The sequence below is a fragment of the Arvicanthis niloticus genome, chromosome 2 (genome assembly GCF_011762505.2).
Source record: "Arvicanthis niloticus isolate mArvNil1 chromosome 2, mArvNil1.pat.X, whole genome shotgun sequence".
In the NCBI taxonomy this organism is placed as follows: Eukaryota; Metazoa; Chordata; class Mammalia; order Rodentia; family Muridae; genus Arvicanthis; species Arvicanthis niloticus.
The window spans coordinates 52,989,859-53,016,685 of NC_047659.1; the positions used below are offsets into that span (position 1 = coordinate 52,989,859).

General features: G+C 41.7%; 1 protein-coding gene across 4 annotated transcripts in view; it reads right to left on the bottom strand.

Annotated features, from left to right (window-relative positions):
• Positions 1–26,827, bottom strand: part of Znf385b (zinc finger protein 385B) — a 284,662-nt gene that overhangs the window by 82,668 nt on the left and 175,167 nt on the right. For 2 of the 4 annotated variants that reach the window (XM_034495527.2, XM_034495524.2), the window contains one exon: positions 7,956–8,098. In XM_034495527.2, coding sequence (XP_034351418.1) covers positions 7,956–8,098 — 143 coding nt within the window. Of the gene's footprint in view, positions 1–7,955; positions 8,099–22,685; positions 22,839–23,820; positions 24,029–26,827 lie in introns of those variants that run through there. The other 2 variants (XM_076928948.1, XM_076928949.1) reach the window with 2 other exon arrangements.

Consider the following 26,827-nt stretch of genomic DNA (forward strand, 5'->3'; position numbering starts at 1 on the left):
CACATACACACACACACACACACACACACACACACTCAAACAACAAAGCAAAAGGGACACAAACTTGGGAGTGGCAATGGGTACCAAAGGAGTTAGGGAAGAGCAGGGCAAATGCGATGAAATTACATTGTATAAAATTCCCAAATTAATAAAATATATTTTTAAAAGAACAAGAATACACTGAGAATATGAGTTGAGAATAAAATAAAGTTTTAAAGAAAATGGCCCGATGTAGACACTCTTTCCAAGGTGACTCTCCTCTTGAAAAATGCTGACCTGGGGCAGTGCCAAGGTTGAGAACCTATCTTGCCAGAAAAATCTAGTGAACCCTCCAAGTACACATAATCCTTGAAACCCTAGCACCAAAGATTCAGCCCAGAGCACGTGAGGCTGAGACTGGGGTAGCAAAAGAGGCATGAGAGGAGGACACAGCAGGTTGGAGCTGCACAGGTCTCTTCCTAGACTCCCCACACCTCATAGGGACCATCAAAATCTAATCAGAATCTCCAGGGACCGGATGGTAAATTCCTGCCAGGGGGGGAGCTATTTGTCAACTTAATCTCTGCTCAGCACAATGAATGTAGCATCAGACATGCAGGAAATGGTTGCGAGTGGATGCCTTACCCAATGACTTAGATAAGGCAAATAAACTGAGCCCCTTTCATAGATGCATCCTTTAGACATACATAACATGGGGTCTTCGGTACAAGTTTTGAGGCTCCTGACTGAGGCAAAGGATACAAGTACAAATGGCATGTTGTGATCTGAGGGGGCAGGGAAACAAGTGTGTGTGTGTTGTCACTGTGAAGTTGTATCTTTTCCCCAATGATCATGTCTATGTGTTTTTTTTTTTCCCTGTGTCAAATTTTATGGGGATGCAATATTTTCTAGACATATGTTCCTGTGGCTAAAAATTTGTACAAAAAACCGTTGCTAGCTCTTTATCACATTTTAAAGGTTTTCTCTGTTTTTCTTTAAGATTTATTTCTAACTATGTGTGTATATCTGTGTGTGGGTATGTACACATGAGTGCAGGTGCCTGGCAGAGGCCAGAAGAGGGCAGTGGAGTCCCTGAACCTGGAGTGACAGGCTTGTGAGCCACCTGATGTTAGTGAGAAATGAACTCAGATTCTCTGCAACAGCAGCACACACTCTCAGCCATCCCTCCAGGTAGGTCTGCTATAAACATAATTTTTTGTGATCATCTCAGAAGTGTTATTGATGGATGTTCTAAACCCCATAGTGAGCAACAATTTCTACCTCTTTCAAGTGATTCTGAGTAACTGCAGAAAACTTCATCTCAGTGTATCTTAATGTCACATATCTCAAAGCCAGTGGTGGCTCTTGCTTTTAATCCCAGCACTCCTGGAGTGGGAGTTGGGGGCAGAGGCAGGAAGATCTTTATGAGTTCATGGCCAGCCTGGTCTATGGATGGAGTTCTAGAACAGCCAAGGCTACACAGAGAAACCCTGTCTAGAAAAACCTCTCTCTGTGTGTGTATAATGTGTGTGATATATATATATATATATATATATATGTATATATATATACATATATATATGTATATATATGTGTGTGTGGTGTGTATACACATGTATATATATATGTGTGTGATATGACATATCATATATGAGATATTTATATATCATGATATATGTGATATATGATGTCTATGTGACATATCATGTATCACATACTTCTTCAGAACATATATAAGAGGAAGACTCTTTAATATAGTTTAAAGTTATGATCAAAAATAAAATTTCAACCACATTTTTTAATTAGGCAGGGATAAGGCATAAGTGTAGTTAGTTAGACATACTAGCATCTGTAAAATATTAAATACATAACTTTTTAATGGTTGCAAGCACTGTTAGAGTATAAAAATCAGACCCAAAGAGCAAAGATTCACTTTGGGTTACATCAACTGAAGCATTCCGCTATACAAGAACAAAAGAGAAATATGTACTTGAATGTAGAAATAAGGAGTTTACTTAATAGACGAAAGTATGAGAAGCAGGTGAAAAACTTCAGAGTCCTAGGTGATGATTTCAGGGTGTCTTACAATGACATCACCTGAGTAATAAGCATCAACTCAAAGCAAATGTGATTTTAATTTTTGATTTCTGTTTCTCAGCACCAGTTGATAAATGTATTATTTCTATTCTAAGAAGGAGAAACTCTGAGTGCTTGTTGATATTTCCAGGCTATGAATGATTCAGACTGGCAGGGGATCTAGGATGATACGGTGACTTACTAATCGCATTGGTGATCTCACAGCTTGTCATGCATGACTCAGACAATCACACAGTGGCTTGAGACTCTATACTCTGGAATCATCTTTTTTTCTGTTCCACACATTTGATCATGTGTTTGGAAAAAAAGAATTTCAAGGTAAGTAGTGAGATCAGATTTTTCTCCCCGAAATAATAAGGGTCTTGAGCATCTTGCAGTAAGACAGCAGTTGTGCCTGCGGTTTCCTGGAAGAGTAGCAGAAACATAGCAGGGCCTGAGAAGAATTTCATATAAACAGGCTAATAAAACACCTGTCAATCCACAGAGACACTGAGGGATGATTGTGGTCTCCAGTTAGAGCTCTGGAGAGGCTGGTTAACACATCTGTCCCTATATGCTGAATGTTGCTTCTTCAATGAGGCTTTATCTACCATACCAATACACGTGCTCAAGTAAGCTGGGGAAATATCTGATCTGAGCTCACAGCAAAATACCATAGACTTCATCGTTTGACAACAGGACTTCATGTTCTCATGCTCCTGGAGGTTGGAAGTCTCAGGTTGGGTCAGGTTACATTTAGGAATATATATGAATATACACATACATATGCATGTAGTAACCATTAGTGAAAAAGGAGGCTGTGGCTTTGAAGGAGAGCAGGCAGGATATATGTGAGGGTTTGGAAGAAGTTAAGAGAAGGAAAACATGTATTTATAATCCCCCCAAATATAAATTTTAATAAATTGGGAACAGGTTAGACATTGATTGGAGGCAGGTTGGTGAGATGCTTTAGTCTGTGAGTACAAGCAAGAAAACTGAAGTCAGCAGATGGGACGACGCAGACAGGAGACTTGGTACAAAGGAAGCTGCTTCTGAAAGACCAACAGACACCGGGGCAGTGGCAGAAATGAGCACCAGTGTGTAGCCAGGCAGAAAAGCCTAGTGGGTCTTGGCTATGAAGGTCAAAACCTTAAAGAGAATTGATGTTTGTGTTTTCACGGTCTTCTCTTTATAAATGACACAAACCAGCCCTCTGTGCAGCCTAACCACTGAGGCTGGAAGCTGATCTTGCCAAGCTGTGGCCATCGGGAGCCCAAAATATCAGCCTCCTGATGGTTAGATAAGTTTCCTTATCTAACCTGCCTCCAATCAATGTCTAATCTGTTCCAAATTTATTAAAATTTATATTTGGGGGGATTATGAATACATGTTTTCCTTCTCTTAACTTCTTCCAAACCCTCACATATATCCTGCCTGCTCTCCTTTCAGCTTTCCTGGATGGGGTCTTATGCTATTTGTTTATTCTTTAAAAAAAAAGGACTCAGGGCTGGAGAGATGGCTCAGTGGTTAAGAGCACTGACTGCTCTTCCAGAGGTCCTGAGTTCAATTCCCAGCAACCACATGGTGGCTCACAACCACCTGTAATGGGATCTGATGTCCTCTTCTGGTATGTGTGAAGACAGCTACAGTGAACTCATAAATAAATAAATAAAATCTAAAAAAAAAAAAAAAAAAAAAAAAAAAAAAAGGACTCATTGACTTATTTTAGTATGTATGCGCTTTATCTACATGTATGTATATGTGCTATATGTCTGTCTGGTGCCCTCAAAGGCCGAAGTAGTGAGTTCTCTTAGCCACTAAGCAATTTATCTTTCCAGCCCCCTGTTTACTTATTATATATAGGAGTTCTCAGTTGTGGAGTGTAAGGCAAGACAACCTCTAAATGAATGCTGGAAAGCACAGATTCTGCGGTATATAAATTCAGCATAGAATAAGGCACCTGTTTTGTTTTAGAGTAGTGGTTCTCTGCCTGTGGGTCTGGACCCCTTTGTGTGTGGGGGTGTCAAACAACCATTTCATAGGGCTCTCATATCAGATATTTACATTATGATCCATAACAGTAGTAAAATTATAGTTATGAAGTAGCAATGAAAATAGTTTATAGTTGGGGGTCACAACGGGAAGAACTGTCTTAAAGGGCTGCAGCATTAGGAAGGTTGAGAACCTCTGTTTTTTAGACTATGACAGAATTAATTCATTTTTGATTCTTATGCATCATGCAGTATTCTGCTCTAATATAAACAAAAGAGAAAACATTAAATGTTTGTTGTTTGTTTATAGAGGCACAGTCTTACTATGTAGCCCTGGGTGGCCTGGAAGTCACTATAATAGATCAGGCTGGCCTTAGTCTCACAGAGATCTGACTGCCTCTGCATCCATAGTGCTGGGATTAAAGGTGTGAACCACTACACCTGACTATGTCTTTTAAAAAAGAATTACTTTATTTTTATTTACATGTGTATGCATAAACATGTGTGTGAAGGCCAAAAGAAAGCACCAGAGCTGTAATTACAAACAGTTGTGCACCAATTCATATGGGTTCTGGAAATTGAACTTGGATCCTCTGCAACAGCAGCAACTGCTCTTAACCACAGAGTCATCATTCCAGGCTCCAAATATATGTATTTTAAACTAACTTGAAGAAGGTAACAAAGCTTAGAATTTTCAAAACATTTATCTGTGGTTTTGGTATAGCAGGAGAATTGGTACTTTTCAGATAAAAGCTGATTAAGTTTTTAATCATTTATTAACATTTTAAATATTTATTAATAACAGTATTGGCTGTAAAGAAAGTAAAAGTATAATTCAGTGTTTCTCAAAGAAAGAGTAGATAGTAACTTTCAAAATTTGCCAACAAGCTACTACAGCTGTTGGACAAATACCCTCTGCTTCAGTAGAACTGGTTATAGAAGTTTGTACTTCATATTGAAAAAGTCATTTCCTCTTTTACTTCATGATTCTGCAGGAAATTTTCTAGCATGTGTCCAGCAAAGACACAGAAAGATTTTTGATTGGGCTTTGTTCCCAGTGAATGAGGTGGGAGGTAACGTGGGCCTAAAGAGCCAAGGGCCTGAGGAGCCAGAACACGAGTTTCAAAGTTAGAAGATTGTAATTCCAGTTCCAGATCCTCCTCTTCACAATAAGGGTGAAAACTACTGACTACTCAGTGCTTTGAGGCTTGATTATCTGAAGGGATAGAAATTATCACAAATACATGACAATTTAGTATAATTATTAGTAGCAGTATAGAAACATTTCCTTAGGAACGTGGCCAAAGATGTTCTGAATATCTCCTACAAAATTTCCTAAGTGAGTTTGGTGCTGGGACAGAAAAAAAAAATTGGGAAAAGGACAGTCATTTAACCTGCAGTTGAGACACACCCACACCCACACACACCAAGAGAGACAGAGACAGAGACTGAGATACACACATAGAAATGCACAGAGACACACACATACACACACAGACAGACACACATACACAGATACACATACACAGACACATACACAAATGTTTTGAGAGAGAAAGAGAGAGAGAGAGAGAGAGAGAGAGAGAGAGAGAGAGAGAGAGAGAGAGAGAAACTGTGTGTCTTTGAGAGAGGGCTCCACTATGGATGGAGTCCAGCTGACTTTGAACTGAAGCTCTTCCTGCCTTAGCCCCACTGGTACTGCATAGATGCACCACTATGCTCACAGACAAAAGAGGTCCACTAGGACTGGCTTAATTTTTAATACAATACTAGAAGTAGCATGTCTTGAATTTAGTAAACTGACCAAAATCAGCATCTCTGGTAGGCTTTACTATAGTATCTTTTATTACAGTATCTCTGGTAGGTTTTTTTCACTGTGGTAATCAAGTAACACCTGCATTTGAAAACTTAGAGCTTATTTTCTTTTAAGGAGTGAAAAAGCTTTATAATAAGAATATTCATTGAGTTTTATTAATACAGTATAGCGTAAGAATGTTACACACAATAAACAAGTATGAGTTGCCGGTGCATCTGCGAGCCCTATGCAACATCAATGAGCCAATATAAGCTTTATTTTTATGTTAAAAAACTTTTTTAAAGTATTCACTTTATTTTTGTTTAATAGCCCTTAGAAACAGACACACATGGCATGTAAGACAGTTTGAAAGTTGACAATAGTGACCCACAGAACATCACTGAGTATCTGAACTTGCAAACACCAGCTGCAATCAGGTATCTTAGATGGGCAGCTTTGAGGAGGAGCTGGGAGCAGGTGCCACCTGTTGACAGCACATTCCTAGTATGGCGGTAGAGTGTGACCAGGGGCGGAGAATCAAGCTTTCATTTTTTCCTGAAGTGTGAATGTTTTATTTGAAGTAGAACATGTTTGTAAGGCAGCTATAAACTCTTGTGGGCAAATTTAACAAAAAAGTATTGTGTTACTTGTGCTAATAGTCATGTGTGAGACTTGCATTAAAAAGTAAAAACAAAGGCGCGCACCCTTAAGTGTGCTCCATAACTCAGGGTGGTTACCAACACCAGCTGTGCTGCCAACCACAGACACAAGGAGAGTGAAAGACAAATGCCCCAAAGGGCACAGCATCATGTCTGCAATGACTGCAGATTCCGTGGCAGGCTGGATTCAAGCTCTGTGAGATGGCTGATACCTCACATTGGGAGGCTCATCCTCTCACTTCGGATGGATTCACCTGGCCAAGACAGGCCGGATTTATCATACTCCCATGCTCCTATAGACTAGAAACCATGCTTACCTTTTCATGCCTTAAAACAAAAACAAAACCAAACAACAACAACAAAAAAGCCCATTGGCTTTGGCCAGAAAATAAACTCAAAGAAAACAGAAACATTCAACCATTTGCTCGCCAAGCCAAAGGCAGAGCCTTCACCAAGCTGTCTGATCCTTTACCATTCAGCACTAGGCCCCAACAGACGGCTTGTCAACAGATTTTATTTACAGCCCTTGAGGAAAAAACCGTCTTGCTGTTTTCACTTCTGTGGAAGATAAGTTTGCAAAGGGGGGACATTTGGCAGTGCTTCCCGAGCATACTGTCTGGTGCTGGTGATAACACGATTATTTGTTTTGATCATGGCAGCATCTACAATGGCCTTGTTCACAGACACCATCCTGTTCCACTGAGTGTATTTATCTCTGGTACGGATGCAATGCACGTCGTCTCCTTAGTGTTCAACCTTTCTCCTGCCAGAAGTTTCCAACCTGTCCAGAATCCTGCTGTTCAAAGATGTCAGCTCTACTTGGCATGCCTATGAAATGTCTTTCATTCAACTGAAAGGAAGTCGGCTGACTGATGTGAATACGCTGGCCAGTGTTCGCTAGTATTCATTATGTGTTATAATGGGTAATAGCTATACTCTGTACCGATAACTAAAATGTGGATATAAAATTAGTATCTTTCTGCTTGGTGACAGATTCAATAACTCACAAGAGCCCCCCCCCCCCAAATAAAAACTGTTTATAAGAAAGTCACACTTTATTTAAAACATCTCCAAAATAAAAAGGCACCCAGAAAGACAAATCCCATAGTTGTTGCTATCTCTTTATAGTAAAAATCGGAAAAAATCAGTGTGCCTCAATGTCTCTAAACATGTTCTTGAGTGCCTCGGGAACGAGAGATGGGAAGCTGCTGCAAAGCTTATGAAAACCGGACGGTGTACCAGGCAAGTGTCATCTATGGAGACATTAGTGAAGTCTGCATGCAGCTTGTTTGGTCTGAGTTCCCTGAGTGAGGCAGTTTCCACAGTACAGCTGAATGGTGGAACCTAAACCACATCCTTTGGAAACAGACTCCGCCCATCCATGGTCTGCCCTGGAAGGTAGTGAAAGAAAGGAGGTTTCGGAGACACAGGTAAAATACGAATGCATTTACTCACTGTGTTAAAGTTTGGGAAGAGGCCAACAGCGGAGCTGCTGTCCACTGGGAAAGACATGAATGGCTTGATGTCCAGCGAAGGCTGCATCATCAGGGTGGGTGTGCGCACCAGGGCAGGGAGGGTGGTGGTGTGGCATGCGCTGCCTGCCAAGAACAAAAGAGAACAAATTCAATCTCTCACATCCATTTCCCTCTGAAGCTCCCAGTGCCAGCACAAGGCTGCTGAGCTGTGACCTGGAAACACAAGAGTCATAAAGCAAGAGCCCCGCAAATACAGTCAAAAGGATCTCTTCGTGGACTGAGACACATGCAGAATGCCTCCCTGTGCATAAGCCAAGGGTTTCTCAGGGTCAGGTGACACTCTGTCCCCAGGTTCCACCACCAGGTGTGGCACAATGGGAATGCCTTGGCGTCCAACCCTCCTTGCACCTTTGAGAACCCACAGAGCCACAAGCTGCTGAAGGATAAAGGAAGGGGTCTCTCACGGTTCTCTTTGCTACTGAGAGTAAGTGGCCAGCAGCCTGTGTTATGTAAATCAGAGATAATTATCAGGGTTTTTATGAGGAAGGAAACTTGGATTTTGGCAGTTACCAGCTACAGTTATACGACTCAATTTGTCGTCTTAAAAAATAATCACAAAGCTGTTCTTACTCTAAAGGAAACAGGAAGTCGAGACATGGGAGGCTAGAGAACATAAGATGGCAGGTTATGGTTTAGCTGCAGATGGGGAGTCTGGGACAGGAACTGAACATGTCTTCATTTTTACACCTAATGACCTTGTGTTCTTTGGGCACCTGTCCCCTGAACAGGGGACATTAGCTGTTCTCTCCTTTGGTATCTGGTTTAATGCAGGCCTTCGTGATTCAGAATGACATTGGCATTCTCCCTGATCATCACCAGTCATACAGTATGGAAACATTTGGCTCTCTGGGAGACAGACTCTGGCATACTTTGTGTGTGCACGTTTGTACTTCTGTAGATGTGTATGCTTGTGTGAACTCATGCATATAAAGACCAGAGGTTTGCATCAAATATCATTCCTCCAGAATTCACCGCCTTGTTTTCTGAGTCAGTGTGTTTCACTGGGGCTTTGCAGATCTGGTAGGCTTGGGAACCTGTAGTCAAGGACCCTGCTGCCTCTGCCTCCCCTGAGCTGAGACTTCGAGAGTAATCTTCCAGAGTGTGCCGCCATGGCTACCTTTCATGTGGGTGCTGGGGCTCGAACTCAAGTCCTCACGAGGGCATGGCAAGCACTTTATCAATCTACCTGCAGTCCCATGTATGTATGTATGCATGTATGTATGTATGTATGTATGTATGTATGTGTGTATTTTAATCACATATAAGATAACTCGCCCACTTAAACCATAAGTTCAATAGCTTTTTGGCACATTCACGGAGTGGTAAATGGGCATTGTCTTCACATTCAGAACATTTTCATGACTGTACATGCAGCAGCAACCCCTTCTCATTTCATCCAACATCTTTAGCTCCTGACAACCAATAATCAGTTTTCTTTGCGTACAGATTTATCTGTCCAGAACACGTCACTTATATAAAACCATATGACACATCTTTTGTGACCACCTTCACTTGCCTGAGATTAATGTTTTCATCAGAGTACTGTGCCTTTTTAAGGCACAGTGATACAGTAGATCGTCATTGGGAATGGTCCCACATTTCGCATGTTCATTTATTAGGTGTGGGTACCTGGATCAGTGGCACTTTGTGGGTATTCTTAGGAGTGTGAGACCTTCACCACCAGCAGCGCATGAGGGCTCAGGTCCCCTGGCATAAAGATTTCATTGCCTAGAATCCCTCATTTGCTTTAAGGAGAAATGAGTAGTGTGAGAAAAATACCCTAACTATTAACTCTATTAAATGTCACTGGTGTATGCATGCTAGGCCAAACCAGAATGGTCTTTAAGTGTTCCACCTCTTACAGTGTCCCCAAATCACTGAAGCTTCAGCCTCAATCATACCTAGCTTTTGTAATAAGTTTCCAAAACAAAACAACAACAACAAAATGGTGGCATGTTACCAGTCAGTTGTGGATAGTATTGGCAATCCTGTTGATTGATTGTGTGTGTATATATATATATATATATATATATATATATATATATATATACAGAGAGAGAGAGAGAGAGAGAGAGAGAGAGAGAGAGAGAGAGAGAGAGAGAGAGAAACTTTTAACTATAATAGCCATTCAGGTCAGCCACAGCCAGTAGGAAATACAGATGCTGACTCAGTGGAGAAAATCAGCTGAGAGCATAGAAGGAAGGGTGTTTTTTTCTTTTCTTTTTTTCCTAATGCTCAATAATCTGGTTTGGCCTGGCATGCATACACCACTGGCATTTAATTACACATTACTCTCCTAATCAGCTAATGCTACTTCTCTTGCTAACTTCAAGCTTGGAGATCCAAGATGATGTATTACATAATTGCATCAAATGTCACAGAGGTATGTCTGAAAGGACTTATTTTGAAAATCCTAGCTAAGCTGAAAGCTAGAGAAGATGGCCTTTAGTAATTTATCATCATAATGATTATTAGATTTCTAAGTTTGAAGGGTAGTAAGTAGGTAGAATCAATCCAAGGCACCTAGTGAGCAAACACAACTGTCCAGTGGCTGTGGGACTCTGCGAGGGAGTTCCGTCCATGAGGCAACCGTGGCTGTGATAAAAACAGTGTGTAATACAGAGGCCCCCAGGGCCTGGTAAGTCACTCCGTACTAACAAACTCAGATCAAATGGAATGCAATGGGGAAACTAACTCGCAAACAGATTGCCCCATCAGTGAAGGTCAGGATGCTCTGCCATCCTCCTTACCCAATCACATCTCTATGCTAACAGACAGGCTGGAGAACCACTTAGCCCGCACCGCTCATTAGCATAAAACTTAGCAGCTGTTTACCATTTCATTAGCATTTTAACGACACGCAATTTGCCACGTTAAACACAGATTGTTTTAAAGTACTGATGGATCTTCTGAACAAGCCAGGCTTCCACCACCCCTTCCTTCACCTTACTCTCTCTCTCTGCTTCTGTTTTTTACGGACTGTTTCACCAAGACAGAATGCTTCCAAAGATGCTTCTGCAGATCGAAATAAAAGACGAAGCGCAGAACGCTTATTCCCCACCCCCACCCCCCTTTTCTGGTCACAAGTTATTTCACGCTTTGATCCTCTGTCATTTTATTCTAGATTTTGCTACTGCTGCTGGCAAGCCTTTCTTGTCACCTTTAGGTACCTGAAAGTCGGAGAGTGTCGTGATGAGAAATTTGGCTAAAACGCCTTGCACCCTGTAAGAAAATGTTCCATTTTTCTAAAAGTCAAAGACTTGCTGAGATTAAAGAAGAAGAAAGAAAAATGAAAGAAAGTAAAGAAAAATGGTTAAGACTGAAATAATGAGCGTTTTCATGCAAAAGTGACCCCTTGGAGGTTAAGGAGAAAGGGGGTTATTAAATAAAGTACAGTTAATTAAGATTTTAAAAGTGTGCTTAAGCTTAGATTTAAGTGTAGGTATGAAGACGGGCAGCTACAAAAGGACACTGGTGGCTCACACCTTGGGCAAGGTGGGCATGGCTGACTGCTAAGAGCGTCTTCGGCTTTTCCGCAATTATTCAGCAATCTGTGTGACTCTGAATGTGTGTGCCTGGGTGACTCTGGTGGATGTGCACTCGAAAGGGTCAGCTGTAGACAGAGGCGAGAGAAAGAAGTCAGGTACCCTGTTCTGTCACTTTGTGACTCAGTACTCAGTGCTATTTGAGGTAGAGCCTCTCATTGAACCCTATGAACCCTCTCAAGCTCCCTATGCTGGTCAGCCAAGGATCTCTGGCCATCCTGTCTCTGCCCTGCCACCTAACAGCTTCCAACACTGGGGTTACAGGCGCACATACTCTGCAAACTTTTCAGTGGGTGTTGACATCCAAACTCAGCAAGCACTCATCTCCAGTAAGCTATCTCTCCAACTTCAACAGGTTGTTGTTGTTTTAATTACTAACTGTGCCAGTTAGTTTTTGTCACCTTGCCACAAACTACAAGTGGGAACCTTAATTGAGGAACTGCCTCCATCAAATTGGGATGTAGTGTATCTGTAGGGCTTTTTCTTGATTAATGATTGATGTGGAAGGGCCCAGTCCACTGTGGCTAGTGCCATCTCTAAGCAGGTGGTCCAAGGTGGTCCAAGGTCAAGCAAGCCAGGGCAGTGAGTCAGTAGTCAGGGTTCCTTTATGGTCTCTGCTACAGTTCCTGTTTTTAGGTTCCTGCCTCTATTACCTTGATGGTGGACTGTAACCTGTAAGCTAAAATAAACCCTTTCTTCTTCCAGTTGATTTGGTCAGGAAATCCACAGGTTATTATCATAGCAATACAGGAACACTAACCTTATTAGGCCAGTGTGTAAAGCACTGAGTTTCATCATGAGTTTCATATAAATGAATGAAGTCAAACTAGGGTTTCACTTTATTTGATGAGGCTTTTTATATCATATGTATTTATCAAGCTTCCTATTAAAATCACGCATGAACATACACACACACACACACTTACACACTTCTCTGGTTTTGGTGAATTCTTTTTTGGGGTGGGGAGACATTTCCTTAGAGAAGGAAATGTAAAGGGGAAGAGGCAGTAGTGGGGGGAGGTAGAGGAAGTGGGGAGGGAAGAAAAGGGAGGAGCAAGAGCTGGTTTCCTGCTCAAGGTCAGGGAGGAAAGACAAGGTCAGAGTCCTAATTCCATGTATCAAAGGCTGCCCAATTGGTGGTGTTAATTTACCATGCTCAGGACAGCAAGGTACCTTACTTTGGTGGTATAGTTTATTAACCCACCATGGCAAGGTACTCTACTTTGGCCGCACAGTTACAGTTTTCCGAGTCTTGACAAATAGAAGTTATATTTATCTATCCTATGAAGTCAGTAATACGTGAAAGACTCACCACTGTGATCATAAAAAAAAATCCTATTATTTCAGCCAACTGCCTCCGTAACATAATAGGTACCTTATCATGTCAATGGATTATGTCATAATCCATCACAATGAAAGCTCATTTGAGGGCCAAGTGACACTTGGAATTATTGCCTCCGACTCTGACCTTTAGAAATGTGATCTTGAAGGCCCTTTTAGGCTATAATCCCAAGGCTTCCTGGTGCCTCATCTTTGTCCCATAACAGAAACAAACAAAGCATCTGACTCAGAAATGAGAGCTGGTCAACCCACATGAGGAAGCATTTACAGAGGGAGACCAGTCTGTTCCCTCCCATGCAGGGCTTTCGCCTCATGCCATTGTCGGGTATGTCCCTTCAGCAAGGACTGAAATAGAAACTTTACGTGCCACAGATGCCAAAAACGCACCTCCCAAACATTTCTCTAAAGAAATTAAACTGAGTTGCAGTTTGTTTTTTCATCGCTTTCCCAGCTTTATGGCCCCTTGCTTTGTAGGTCTTTGCCTCTGACCATCACGACCAACAACCAAGCATCTCCCAGTCTCCTCCCAGGCCATGTGTTAGGAAAATAAAAAAGACCAAGAAATCTACTGAGCAAGCATGAACACTAGGAGGTAGCTACTTGAATAAAGGGTGAGAATGATAAAGCTTTGCTTCCAAGACAGGTACAGAATAATAGCACTGTACTGTGGACCAAGTATATTACACATGGCACAGATATTAATACGTACACACAGATGTATATAGATGCATGTCCATGTATATTCATATACACATGTATATACTCACTTGAACCTTACAGCAGACCACTAAGCAGACAAGGTATTATTAGCCTGATTTCAGAGACACTGAAGCACAGAGTGACTACAGCTTCATACAGTTGATATATGCAGGTACAAGAATTCAAATCCAGGCAGTTTGAGTTCTGGTTGCTGGTTTTTATTACCTGGTTATTGCTGAAGACATTATCACTACCTGGGTACATTCTTTAGCTGTAGAGAAGAAGAGTTTAAACTTAAACCAAGCTATCTAAAATGCTAAATATGCAAACAAAAATTCTTTGCTCCTTGGGATTAGCTAAAACTCTTGACATTGACCTAAGTGTCTGATACTGAGATAGCTAAAAGATGTAAGATTTTTTAAAAGTTCTATGAGACCTAGTTCTAGAATATATTGATTTAAAAATAATCTTCCCCAAAGAGTCACATTATTTCATTCAATCAATAGTTATAAGGGACCAGCAAGGTAAGGTATTGATGTGTTTATAAACTGTATCAGGATTTATTTTACCTTTAAGAGAGAGTAAAAACTACTAAAAATAAATACAAGAATTACTGAGATTCTACTACATACAAGGTACTATGCAGGTGATCTGTACCCCTTGTTTTATTAAGTTATAATAGAACCTCATAAAGTTTCTGTTACTGTCTCCATTTTACAAAGAGAATGATGAAAATTTGAGTAATTGAGATCACTTAATAGATGCTATAGCATGTGTGATGGTTTGAAAAGGTATGGCCCCTATAGACTCGTGTGTTTAAATGCACGAACCATAGGAAATGGTACTGTTAGGAGGTGTGGCCTTGTTGGAGGAAGTGTGTTATTCTGGGGACAGGCTTTGAGCATTCCTATCCTCAAGCTATGCCCAGTGTGGTACACAGTCTTTCTGCTGCTGCCTTTGGATCAAGATATAGAACTCTCAGCTCTCTCTAGCACTTGTACCTCTCCACCACCATGTCTGCCTGAATGCAACCATATTTCCCATCATGATGATAACAGATTAACCCTCTGAACTGCAAGCCAGCCCCAGTTGAATGTTTTCCTTTGTAAGAGTTGCCATGGTCATGGTGTCTCTTCACAGCAATATAATCCCTAACTAAGGCAGACTAGATTCAAACTCCTGCTCCCAACTTGAAAACCTAGACCATTACTATATAAAGCAGGATACACAAAAGTTAACTGTGAAAAGGTCGTGCCATAAGGAGTGAGGAGACAGTTCAAATGGAAGAGCACTGGCTCACCATAAGGGTAACAAAGTCTTGTGCTTGAGGCACAGATGGTGTCGTGTATGCTTCAATAACAGTGGGAATGTCGTGTGTTGTCAACACAATGTTTGGGAGATTCCAGGGAAAAAGGAACTGCATGTGGTTGTAAGTTGGGTTCATCTAGACTTCCCTAGATGAGTTGACTAGTAAGGTAAACCTTGAGGAGTGGATAGTCTTTTGTAAGGTGAATACAGGAGAAAGGTGGTGGGTACTGCTTAAGCACCTCAAAGAAGTCACATATATTTAAATGGAACAGTGTAGACTCTATGGTTTGTGATTAGAGGTAAAATAATAAAGAGAAAAGCTAGAATATCTTCATAACCTTGGAGTAAGTAAATGTTTAGTCAACAGAAAGTTGAAGGTATTTATCACAAAAGGAAGATTGAAGAACATATCCTACTAAGAACAAGGATACAACAAAAATATGCCTTCAAGAAAATGAAAAAACCTACAAAGTAGGAAAGATCTATGGATATATGTGTGTGTATACATATATATCCACATATACATATCTATACACACACAGATATAGTATAGATGGTATAAATTTAGGTTCCTTATCTTTAGAAACATAATACAAAATTAGAACGAGAATAATGAGGAAAGTCCAAATGGACATTTCGCAAAGGTAGTTATTAGAATGGGTATTAACTCTACAAAAGGTGGTTCATTTTGCTTTAGGAATGAGAGGATTATAACTAAAAGGGGATGCTACTATATAGCCATGAGATTTCATCTACAATGAAGAAAGAGTTTAAGCATTGACCCAGCAGCTAGGACTCAAGAATGAAACATATATTGTTGCAATTACTTGAAAGCATCTATTTGACAATATTCCCATCAGCTTTGCACATCATCCCCTGTGAGTCAGCAAGTCTGCTTCCAGTCAGATGCTGCAGGAAGTAGTATGTATTATAGAATAATCCTAGCAACAGGTGTCCCAACTGGAAAAGAGTCAATCAACACATCAACTACAGAAAGAATAAAATAATTTGAGGATCTTATAGAACAAAACATTAATAACAATGGACTCTGGCAGTGAGAACAAACGATACCAAATTATATATACATTAATGAATAAGACTGTTTGAGAAAAACAAGGTTGAGGAAAAGAACTGTGGGAGTGGGGGCAGATGATAAAATCATGAGACGCACATCGGGAGGCACAGTCAACTTAAGCTGTTGGGATCATGGCTGCCTCTAAAGAAAGAATGGCAGGCAGTGGAGAATGGAGTGATGGGAGGACAGCATGAGAGCATTTCCCAGGTTCTAGACAGGCTTCTTCCTTCATCTGAGGGCCAGGTACACTGCTACACTGTTTTTCACATTCCTTCAACTATGCAGACGATGTCTCTTTGTGAAGTCCTGTGTGCCAACCTACTGCACCAGTGAGGCTCCCAGCTTGCCTTTCTGTATACATTAACAACTGTTACTAAAAACAGGATCAGTACTGCTAAGAAAACATTTCCAAAAATAAGAGAAAACAAAAAACGCTTGGGGCTGGAGAGATAGTGATTGAGAGTACTGGTTGCTCTTCCAGAGGACCTGAGTTCAATTCCCAGCACCCACATGGTAGCTCACAACAGTCTGTAACCTAGTTCTAGGGGATCTAATACTTCCATACCAATGCACATAAAATAAGATTAAATAAATTATTAAAAAGAAAAATCACTCCAATAAAAGGGACGTCATGTTATTACAGCATGTTTGGTGAGATCTGAGTTCCCTTTTCCATGGCCAGCTTGACTGTGCTCTAAGTGATCTGTCAGTTAATGCTTATTCCATGATGTTGGTGCTTCTTTGATGGCCTTATGAAAGAGGGGACTGATGCCCAATGATGACTAAGGGGCTAGTGTGTATTTGGAAGTCTAAGGCTATATGATTTAAAAAGATTTATTTAATATGTGGGAGTGTTTTGCTTGCATGTATGTAAATATACGTACCACTATGTACCTTGTGCTCATGGGGTACGGGACAGAAGAAGACAGCAGATTCCTTGGAAGTGGAGTTGCAGACACTTGTGAATTTCCATACAGGTGCTGGGGATCCAACCCAGATCCTCGCAGCCACTGAGTTATCCCTTCAGCACTCGAGGCCATTTAATTTTAACTGTTGGAATCTGGGCCTTGGGGCAGCTAAGGTTCCCAGTGCCCCTCAGCCTGCAGACAGATTCCTTAGCACCTGCCACTGAAGAAGCCTGAGGCAATGCTGTGTTTACAAAGGAGCCCTTGGAAGCCCCTTGCTCTGTCTGGTGTAGAAGCACTGAGTGGTTCTGCGTGAGAAAGCAGCAGTGGAATTGTGATGGATGGTAGGCCATGATGTCCTTCAGTTTACCAGTAATGCACAGTTTTTATACAAAATGATGAATTCATCAGGAAGATGGTGTTTCTCATGCTGTGGCAGCAGCATACACACAGCCAGATAGCGATTGATTTCTCTCTGACTCTTTGGCCCACATACTGAATTTCTTATATTTAAATGCTGAGAGAATGAGATTTATCTACTATGTAGTGCACACTATGGTTTACGTGAGTACGTGACAGGTTTTGCTGCAGTTGGCGATCTTTTGAGAAAAAATGGGAGCATTTCACAATGTAAGTTTAGACGGTCAAAGCCGAATTAGAAATATTTCAGCTTTCTTATAGTTCTCCTAACTTGCTCCCCAATATGATGAAGAACAGCTTTGCAAGATGGAAGACTCAAAGGTAGGAAAACGGGCTTCTAACAGATGCCTTCTCCAGCTTTGAAAGCAGCATACACCTGACTTATCAAAGGGGAATGCTATGTGCTGGTTCCTGAATAACCAAGTGTTTAGAGAAGCCAGAATGATCTCCAGACATAGATTTACTAAAATTGTCTGAGGATAGGCATGGCCTGAGAGATCACAGGAGCCTGATGACTTTTTTTTTTTTTTTTTTTTTTTTTTTTTGGCTAAAAAAACTCAGGGAGGCGGTCGAAGCTATGTCTGCCCAGTGGCTCCTAGCCTTGGCATCCAGACTTTATGCAGTCTAACAGTTTTAAGCTGTTTAGACAAACAGCAATGGTTTTTTGCTGTCCTGACATAGTATGCTAGAAAACTAACTGTACCATAGAGCTATGGCTTATTTTAGGAAGTGTCCTAAACCGACTTTCCTGGGAAAGACAACTGTGATTCCCAAGCAATCGAATATTCCTAGAGAAGTTCTATCTCATATAATATTAGAGGTAGATACAGTTTAGATGGATATGGTTTAGATTTGATTTGAGTAAAGCAAGACTTCGCCATGGCACTTGACAGGTGAGCAAAGTCTGAGTCCATAGTCCAGTGTCACTGTTTTGAATATTTAAGTTGGCACCACCTAAGTTGTATGAAAATTACAGGGTTGTTATTGTAATTATCATCTTCTTTCTTGGGGAATTAGAGAAGGGTCAAGATAAGGTCTCTTATAGCCCAGGCTAGCCCTGAGTGTTTGAACTCACTGCATTGCTGAGGAGATCATTGAGTTATTGTTCTTTTTGCATCTACTTCTCAAGAACTGAGGCTACAGCTATGCGCTGCCCCAGGAGGCATCCTTACCGTCAGTCATTTAAGTTCTTATTGCTCTGTTTTGCTTTCTAACTTTGAACTTCAACAAAAAGAAAATAATTGCTTTGTTTCAAAGAAGATTTTAGTGTCAATTTTTTTGTCACTATGAATAATGGAAGAAAAAAAATCTGATAGAAGAAAAATTGATGTGGCCAAGGACCGCCATTTCTCCCCAGTTTAAAGCTTAGCAGAAGATTGATTGCAGCACCTCATTTTGAATAAGTCTTTTAATTTCCCCAAGGGGAAAGTAGAGAGCAACAGAGTTCATTAAAACCAATCTTTTCACCACATGGCTTTGATCAATATAACAAATTCAAAAAGCATTGTGGTAGGGGACATTCATACTTGGGTTGGTGGGTTATATAGAAGCAGTATCAGAACTGTCTGAAAAGACACCTTTCCCCAAGCAATGGCAATGGGCCTTCTGCTGGAGCAGATCAAAGCAGCAGGCCCTTCTGGCCTCTGGCTCTTTTTGGGCCAGCCTCTCACAAAGGGCCAGCAGGAAAGGGGCTGGATACAGGCGCTCAGGAGGCCAGTGCACCAGCTGCTGCTGTAAATTCTAGCTCCAGGACACAAAATGTTTCACGCCCTGGTGAGAAAGATTTTCAGTTTCTGCATTCAATATCTAGACTATTTATATTTAAGAACTTAAAAGGGGTAGGTGGGGAGGAATTGTGGTATACAGTAAATAATACTCTTAAAAAAGATACTCTCCCCCACAAGCCTGCTCAGTTTCAGGAAACACAGTATTTGTTCTGCCTGAGCCTTCTATTCCTACCTTGGTAGAGAGAAAAAGGTTTCCTGGATTTAAATATTAACCAAACACTTCAAAGCTATTTTATTTTATTAAAAAAAAAAACCAAAACCAAAAAACAAATTGTTGTTCTCTCCCTCACCCCCACAAAGCAATAGAGTCCCAGAAAGCACAGCTTGGGAAGAATAGAAACAGCAGAAACCACTGTGGCCCCTTGTGCATGTGCCTTTCCATGGCCATCATAATAATAGCTACCAGGCATTCAGGAAAACTGCCAGTGGACTGTTAACAATCATGGCAGCAGTCATCAAAGGGGATGCTCCTAGCATTCTTCCCTGGAAGCAGAACTGGCTCCTAGGTGACATCCAGGAACACAAGGAGCATGAAGACCACTGGGATACCCCCAGGGAAGCCTGCTATCCATGTGTGGAACCCTATATACAGGGGATGGGGTGAGCAGGTATGAGTAATGAGGTGATATCAGGGCTGACAGGGGAGAGGGAAGGAAGGATGGTAGCTGAGCGTGCCTTAGATTTGCAAAAGGGTACAGAATCAGCACCATTTTCTCCTTTAGAATTTCCCAGTTTTATGTCCTACAACGCCCACCCCGTGATCTTTTTCTTGTGTAGCAAAAACAGAACAAAGCAAAAATCACAGGAGTAACAACACCTAGTCAGGAGAAACATCAAATGCCTCCAAGCACAGGATCTATGCAACAGGAGTACTGTGCTATCACCCTTACCATGACAAACAACCAGCGAGCATCCCGTAGCTCCCCGGGATGCTCAGACTCCACAGGATAGCTTTAGTGGGTGTTTAGCAGACTGGTTGATGCCTGGCTTGACTTCTTGGAGCTTGGCCACCTCAGACATCCTAGCAATTGATTCCACTTGTTTCAGTCAGGCAGCAGCTCCTGAGCCCCGAGTGATATGCAAAATAGCATCAGATAAGGACCTGCATAAATGCCCCAGGACAGTCTGCACTAGGAGTGATTCTGCAGAGATGATAGCCCTGCCCTGTGCCTTGTGTTTACTCTTGTACTAGCACGCTGGCTTTGTTCTAGTTGTTCTTGTATGGGATTTCTTTCTTTTTCCTGTGTGTATGTATTTGCATGTATGTGCAAATACTTGTGTGAGCACGTTTACATGTGTTGGTACATTTGCATGTGTGTGTGTGTGTGTGTGTGTGTAGTTCAGAGGACAACCTGGAATGTGGTTCCAAGACATCACTGCTTATTTTTGCATTTTTACTTTATTATTTTTTTTATTTTTAAAGACAGGTTCTCTTACGGACGTGGACTCACCAAGTAAGTTAGGCTGTCTCTGCCTCCCCAACCTTGGGGTTACAAGTTCAAAGCCATCTTACCTGGCATTTTTTTTTCCAGAGGGTTCTGAACTCAGGCTGCCCTGACAAGGCAACTTTACTAACTAGGCTATCTTCCAAGTCTGTCCGTCCATCCATCCTCCCTTCCCTTCTAATTTAAGGAACATATTTATCAATGTCATTGCAGTGTTTATGACTTCAGTGTTTGGTGTTTTCTCTATTTTGCTGTTCTTCTCCATGTAGTAAAAGGTTTTCTAACATTATATAAATAGTGTATATTATGCCCAGCATCATAAGGTGTTTACTGTAAGTAAGCAGTTTAACATCATCCTACAATTACATTTGTGTGTGGTGAAGGCACCTGTAATCTATTCCCAGGAAATTTCTAGTACACCACACAATATCATTAACTCCAGTCATCTTGTGCTGTCCGTGGAATCACTAGATTTATCCTTCCTATGTAAGTGCAGGTCTGTACCACACTGCCCTCTGCCCTCCCTGCTCCCCCTCCCTACGCTCCCTCCTTTGCTAAGTTCTTTGCTATTCTGTTTTCATGCCTTTGAAGCTTGTTAACGATTGGACAAAGAAGATGTGTGACTTTTGTCTCTCTGACTGGCTTCTCGAGTTAGCTCATCATACTAACTTTCATCCATATTTCTGCAAACGATGTGATATTTTTAAAAGCTAGATAATATTTCTTTTGTAGAGTATCTTTTTGACTTCCCAAATGCTTCTCCGTTGCTCAGTCAATAAACAGATTCACTATTGCCTTCTTTCTGTACGCTGTCTCCTCATGGAATTGCTCCCCCCCCCCCCACCGTGCAACACTTAGCTCATCAGAAAACTGTGGGGAGGGACAGACACAGTGGGGATTTCATGAAGAATCCCACAAAAGTGAAGAATTTTATCAGAGTACTCATCCCTCTTCTTTTCAATGATTTATGGCATAATGCAGCCAAGGATCGAGATGTTTCCTTTCAGAACCATCTATTTTAACTCTTGGTCTCTTTCGAACTTCACACAGCTTTCAACTGCTACTTTAAAAGGCATCAATGCAAAGACAAAAACCCATAAAAATGGATCTGATGCTCCTGGAATATACTTCGATGAAGCAGATTCTAGGTAAAGTTCCCAAATTACATATTACGCATTTTCAAACTCGGGTTGAGTTGTCTGTCTCTTTTTCTAACAGCCCAGATCTCTGTCCTTCCCCAATCTGTCACCCTCCACCCCTACTCTGTCAGTCTTTCCTGCCTCTCATCTCTTCCTGTTTTGTCTTATTGTCTCTTTGTCCAACCCTCATCCTAATACACCTGTGAACTAGAAGGGACTCATAAAATCTTGCCTCTGCCTCCTTTGCAGCTTGGCTGTGTTAATTCTGTTTTCATTACTTGTGCTATTTCCTTATAAGTTAAGAGACTGCAAGCGAGATGATAGGAGGATCTAGTCAAGATACAACAACTCTACTAGGCCAGACATCTGTGCTTATGTCTCACGTGGTTGTGTTGGCTGCAACACCTGAGGACTGATTTCCTATGTGCTTCCATTGAGGTAACTGTTGAAACTGTGAGAGAGAGAAACACGCTTAGCTGCACCATGGACATTGAGTATTTTTATAGAAACTCCTCATTGTGTCCTGGGTCATCCAAGCACTACTGTTTTGCTCCTCAGGGCTCAGGGTCCTACTACATATACTAAGTAGACTTCTGGCATATTTAATAAGATGTCTTCTAGAGTCCTGGATGGATTATGATCATACCATGCTTTTCTGAAGTTTACCATGAAGTGATAGACATGAGTAAACAGTTTCATAAAAAAAGCAAACATGCGGTGGCTTGTTGGGGGATGTCTTAATTTGTCAACTGCTTGCTTTGCAAGCGTGAAGACTCAAGCATGCAAGTTTGGATCCCTGGAGCTTCTTGGGCAGCTAGTGTTGTTCAGTCAATGAGCTCTGGGTTCCATAGAAGACTCTATCACAAAATGTAAATGACAGACCTCTGGTCTCCAAGTGCATGCATGCATGCATATGAACACAAACACACATACACATCACATGCACATGTAGCTAATAACAGTAAAAGAAAAGAAAGGCATATTACCCAATGGTAAGAGCAGCAGGCAGAGGACTAGACACAGCTCCTTCTCAAACCGGGTGCTAGTCTACTGTGATGACTATATGGAACAGCACAGCCTGAGAGCACACATTACGGAACCCGAAGGGCCTTGGAAAATTAATGAGCCCTGGCTTTAACGCAGTAGTTTTTGTTGCGAGGGTTCACCAAACCCTCAGTGTTCACACCTCTCATCCACCAGTGAGGCGGAATACAAGAACTTGATGCTGTTTCAGTGTTTTCCAAACCACCTACAAGTCCCTGTGGGGCCGGTGGTGAGATAAAAACATCTTCTGCTGCCAAGGATTCCCAGGTCCTTCCCTAACAGTAACGTTTATTCATGTTTTACAAACAGCAATGTTGAAAGAAAAGGAAGCAAAGGATAAGAAAACAAAGCAGTAACTTTCAGGTAGGAGTGAGGTTGTTGTCGTAAATACCTATTTTACATACAAAAGCCTCCCCCCTGGTGCACGCACTACTCCCTCTGGGGTAGCTATGCTTACTTACTAGCTGTCCCAAGAGAGTTCTATGCCAAAAAGCTGAAACAAACAGGAAACCTTGAGTTTGACTTAAACTAGAGGGACCGGACGGCTACAGCCCAAAATGTGTCTGTCCCCAAAACTCATGTGACAGGAACACAAATCACCCACGTCATTCCATTTCATCTCTGGCGACCAGTCACTATTTTGTCAGTATGAATGTGGACTCAGCCTCAGCCCAAAGAGACCTCCAGAAGACAAGAGAAACGTCGGTTAAATACACACTTCAGTTTTTATCCAGCAGTTATTCTAAGACAAACTTCAAAAGCAGAAGAAAAGAACTGTAGCTCAGACAGACAGGCAGGGAATCACCCAGCTGCATCTTCACGATGTTTAGCCAAGTGCCTCCATTAGACACTTTAAATACAAACAAGTTAGGAAAACTAGGAGTAAGGAGAGGCTTGAGCAGGCACGGGTAAGGGTGGGTGGGTCTTAAAATTAGCAAGTGTTATTCCCCCGCCCCCCCGCCCCCTGGTTCTGACGGTTTCCTTTTTCTGCAGTTTTTGAACAATTTTATATTTCTGTCACATTCTTTGAGGAGAAGTTATCTGCGGTGTGAATGCTGAGCAGCCAGCGACGCTTACCTTCACTTTAAAGATTAAAGTCCGCGCTCACGCCTTCGCTCACGCACGGTGTGCGGCATTGCACCGAGAGATAAATTCTTCCATCATTTCAACCCGGTGATTCTGGGAGCTGTGGCTCTAGGAAACGGCCCTGCAGGCACTGCGTCTGAACAAATCACAGGTCCTGTAATTGCTGTCTAGCTCTAATTACTATAGAGGAGAGTGTTTGCAACTCGATTCCAGGGAGAGGGCCGGCTTCCTTCTGACGACACCCAACCAAATATATCCTAAAAGACTGACAAGTCACTTTCTTCATTGTCATTTTTCTCAGCCCCCCATGCGATCCACTGTGGCAAGATAAATCAGATACCTGTCTCTCCTAACACAACAGCTCAACACCCACAAAGTATTTATCAGGACGATTTGGAATTCTCCGTATCACTGTATCACTAAGATTTCAAGAGATTGTTTTGTTTTTTTTTCCTAAATGGGCAGTCACAGATCTACAATTTAAATTTGTTGTTTTTTTTTTTTTTATTATTATTTCAGAGCAGAACCTGTTCCCAAATGGACCCAATTTGTATTCTGTTAGCAGAGAACAGTTTATTTACAAGCTATTTGGAATGGAAAAAAAAAAAAAAGGACTTTCTTTCCCATGGAAATTTAGGTTTTAAGTAAAGATTCAGAGCATATAATTAAAAAAGGCTAAAGCTGATGACAATTTGATGTTGACAACATTAGCAGTGATGTCTATGCATTCCAACTCAAAACCCTAATTTCAGTTAGATGGGGGAATTATCCTGTTGAAATTAGCACTTGTCTAGGCTTGGGAGTGAAATGATACAGTAGCTACTCCCATATTTAACTAAAGCCACCTTCCATCTCCTGGCATTTGGGTCTTGGTTCTGTGGTCAGCGTAAGGATGAGGTGTGATCTGTCCCTGTTACATGGTGTGGTTATCACTGGTGTATGGGCTTTGGGCGTTTTGGTTATCAGTACGGATGAATTCAGTTAGAGGACATCTCAGCAATGTTTGCACATACCTTGTGCAACTCAGTACTGTTGTCAGCCAGAGCCAACAATTCAAAAATCAATCATGTCAGGTTTGCACAGTCATGGCCAGAGAAAGGTAAACCTAATATAAAAATCTGATGCAAAGTTCAAAACGGTGATTTTAACATTAGCCCTCAGAAGCTGGGTGCTTCTCTAGGCTCTATAAACTCAAGCATGAATACCTTCAGTGGGACATGGTGGGTTAACTCAGCTCCCTACCCTCTAACACTGGGTGTGTCTTCCTCACATAGTATTTAGTCTCCGAGGAGAAACGTAAAAGACAGTCATGCTGGGATTCTGCCTTTTTGTAAAATTAAACTTTCACTCATGATGAATCTCTCTTAAAAAGTTTCTGGCTCATTAGAGACTGCAAACCCATTTCCTTCAAAGAATTCCTCCTTGGTGGGGTTAGACGAAGTATTTTGGGCCTGATTCTTGGAGAATTTCTCAGGACTGTCTCTGGGTCTGTAACCAGTGAATCTTCAAAGTTTCTTTGTACATTTCTATATACGATTAGTTTCTGTTGGTGTTCGCAAAGTGTGGGCCCCAAAGGAGCTACATCAGCATCTCCTCAGACTGTATGTGGAAAACAAATTCCTAGGCCCCATCCCAGGCCTCTGGGAGTGGGGCACTGAAATATGCATTTTTAACAAGCCCCACCTCCAGGCAACCTGAGACAAGTAGACTCTCTCAGCAGGTGGGTGGTGTATGTGCAAGAGCACTAGGAGAATGGGATAAAGAATGCTTATATCTCCATGGGGGAGGCTGTGGACAGACAGAGGGTCTGTAGAGTGATGGCACGCCAGCCAGTGACTTGTCTAAAGGATGGGAGGGTTTGGATGGGTCATCGGCAACTGTGTGCTTTGTGCTAGGACAGCCCACCCACTCCAACATGTTACTAGACACCTCTCTTTAGTCATCTCACTCCTAAAGACCACTTACTCCATCCCATGAACTGTGTTCTGACTACTCTTTCTCCCGAAGTTTAACCCTTTTAGAGTAGCCTGCATTTCCACCTCCATTTTCTACAGCCTAATAAAGCAGGGTTTAAAAGCCTTTAACTGGCCCTTCCTGACCTCTCCACCACCACCAGACTATAATCCCACACCTAAATTGATTCTCTTCTTGAGTTTCTAACAACCTCCCAGATTCCTCCTGCCAGGATCACAGTGGTACCTCACCTCCACACCATCCAGTTCTCTCTCTCTCTCTCTCTCTCTCTCTCTCTCTCTCTCTCTCTCTCTCTCTCACACACACACACACACACACACACACACACACACACACACACATATATATATATATATATATATATATATATATATATATATATATAATCTCCAGCTTTCTGGGTGAGAGCATCCTTGCTCTCTGTGGCTGTTAGGTTTCTCAGCCTCTCTGTGTCCTCAACCCAGAAAGCTGGATATATACGTGTGTGTGTGTGTGTGTGTGTGTGTGTGTGTGTGTGTGTGTGGTGTGTGTGTACGTGTGTGAGAGATCTAGTGTATTGGATCTAAGTAGTTATCATAGCCTCACCATCTTAGCTGCCCCTCTTGGCTGCCTCTGTTTCACTGTCTAGCCCCACAGGTTTCCCATTTAGACTGCTGGCAACCTGATGCTGTGGTGCTGTGTTGGATCGATCCCTCTCCTGAGTTCTCCAGTCAGGCTAGTGGACTCTACGACACATATCTCCTTCCCTCTTCACACTCTCTCAATGCCATCATCTTCACAAGGCCTACACCAGCTGCTTGCTAATGTTGTAGTAGGCATAGACGTGGGTACAGGAGACACTTGATCAAATATCTTGAAGGAATGAATAGATGGATGGATGGACGGATGGATGGATGGATGGAAGGATGGATGGATGAATGGATTAGTGTCTATATAATTTACTATAATAGCATAGGAGGTCATTAAGGAAAAGCTATTTCCTCCTGGAAAAGAAAAAAAAAAAAGATCTTTACCTTTGGCCTGG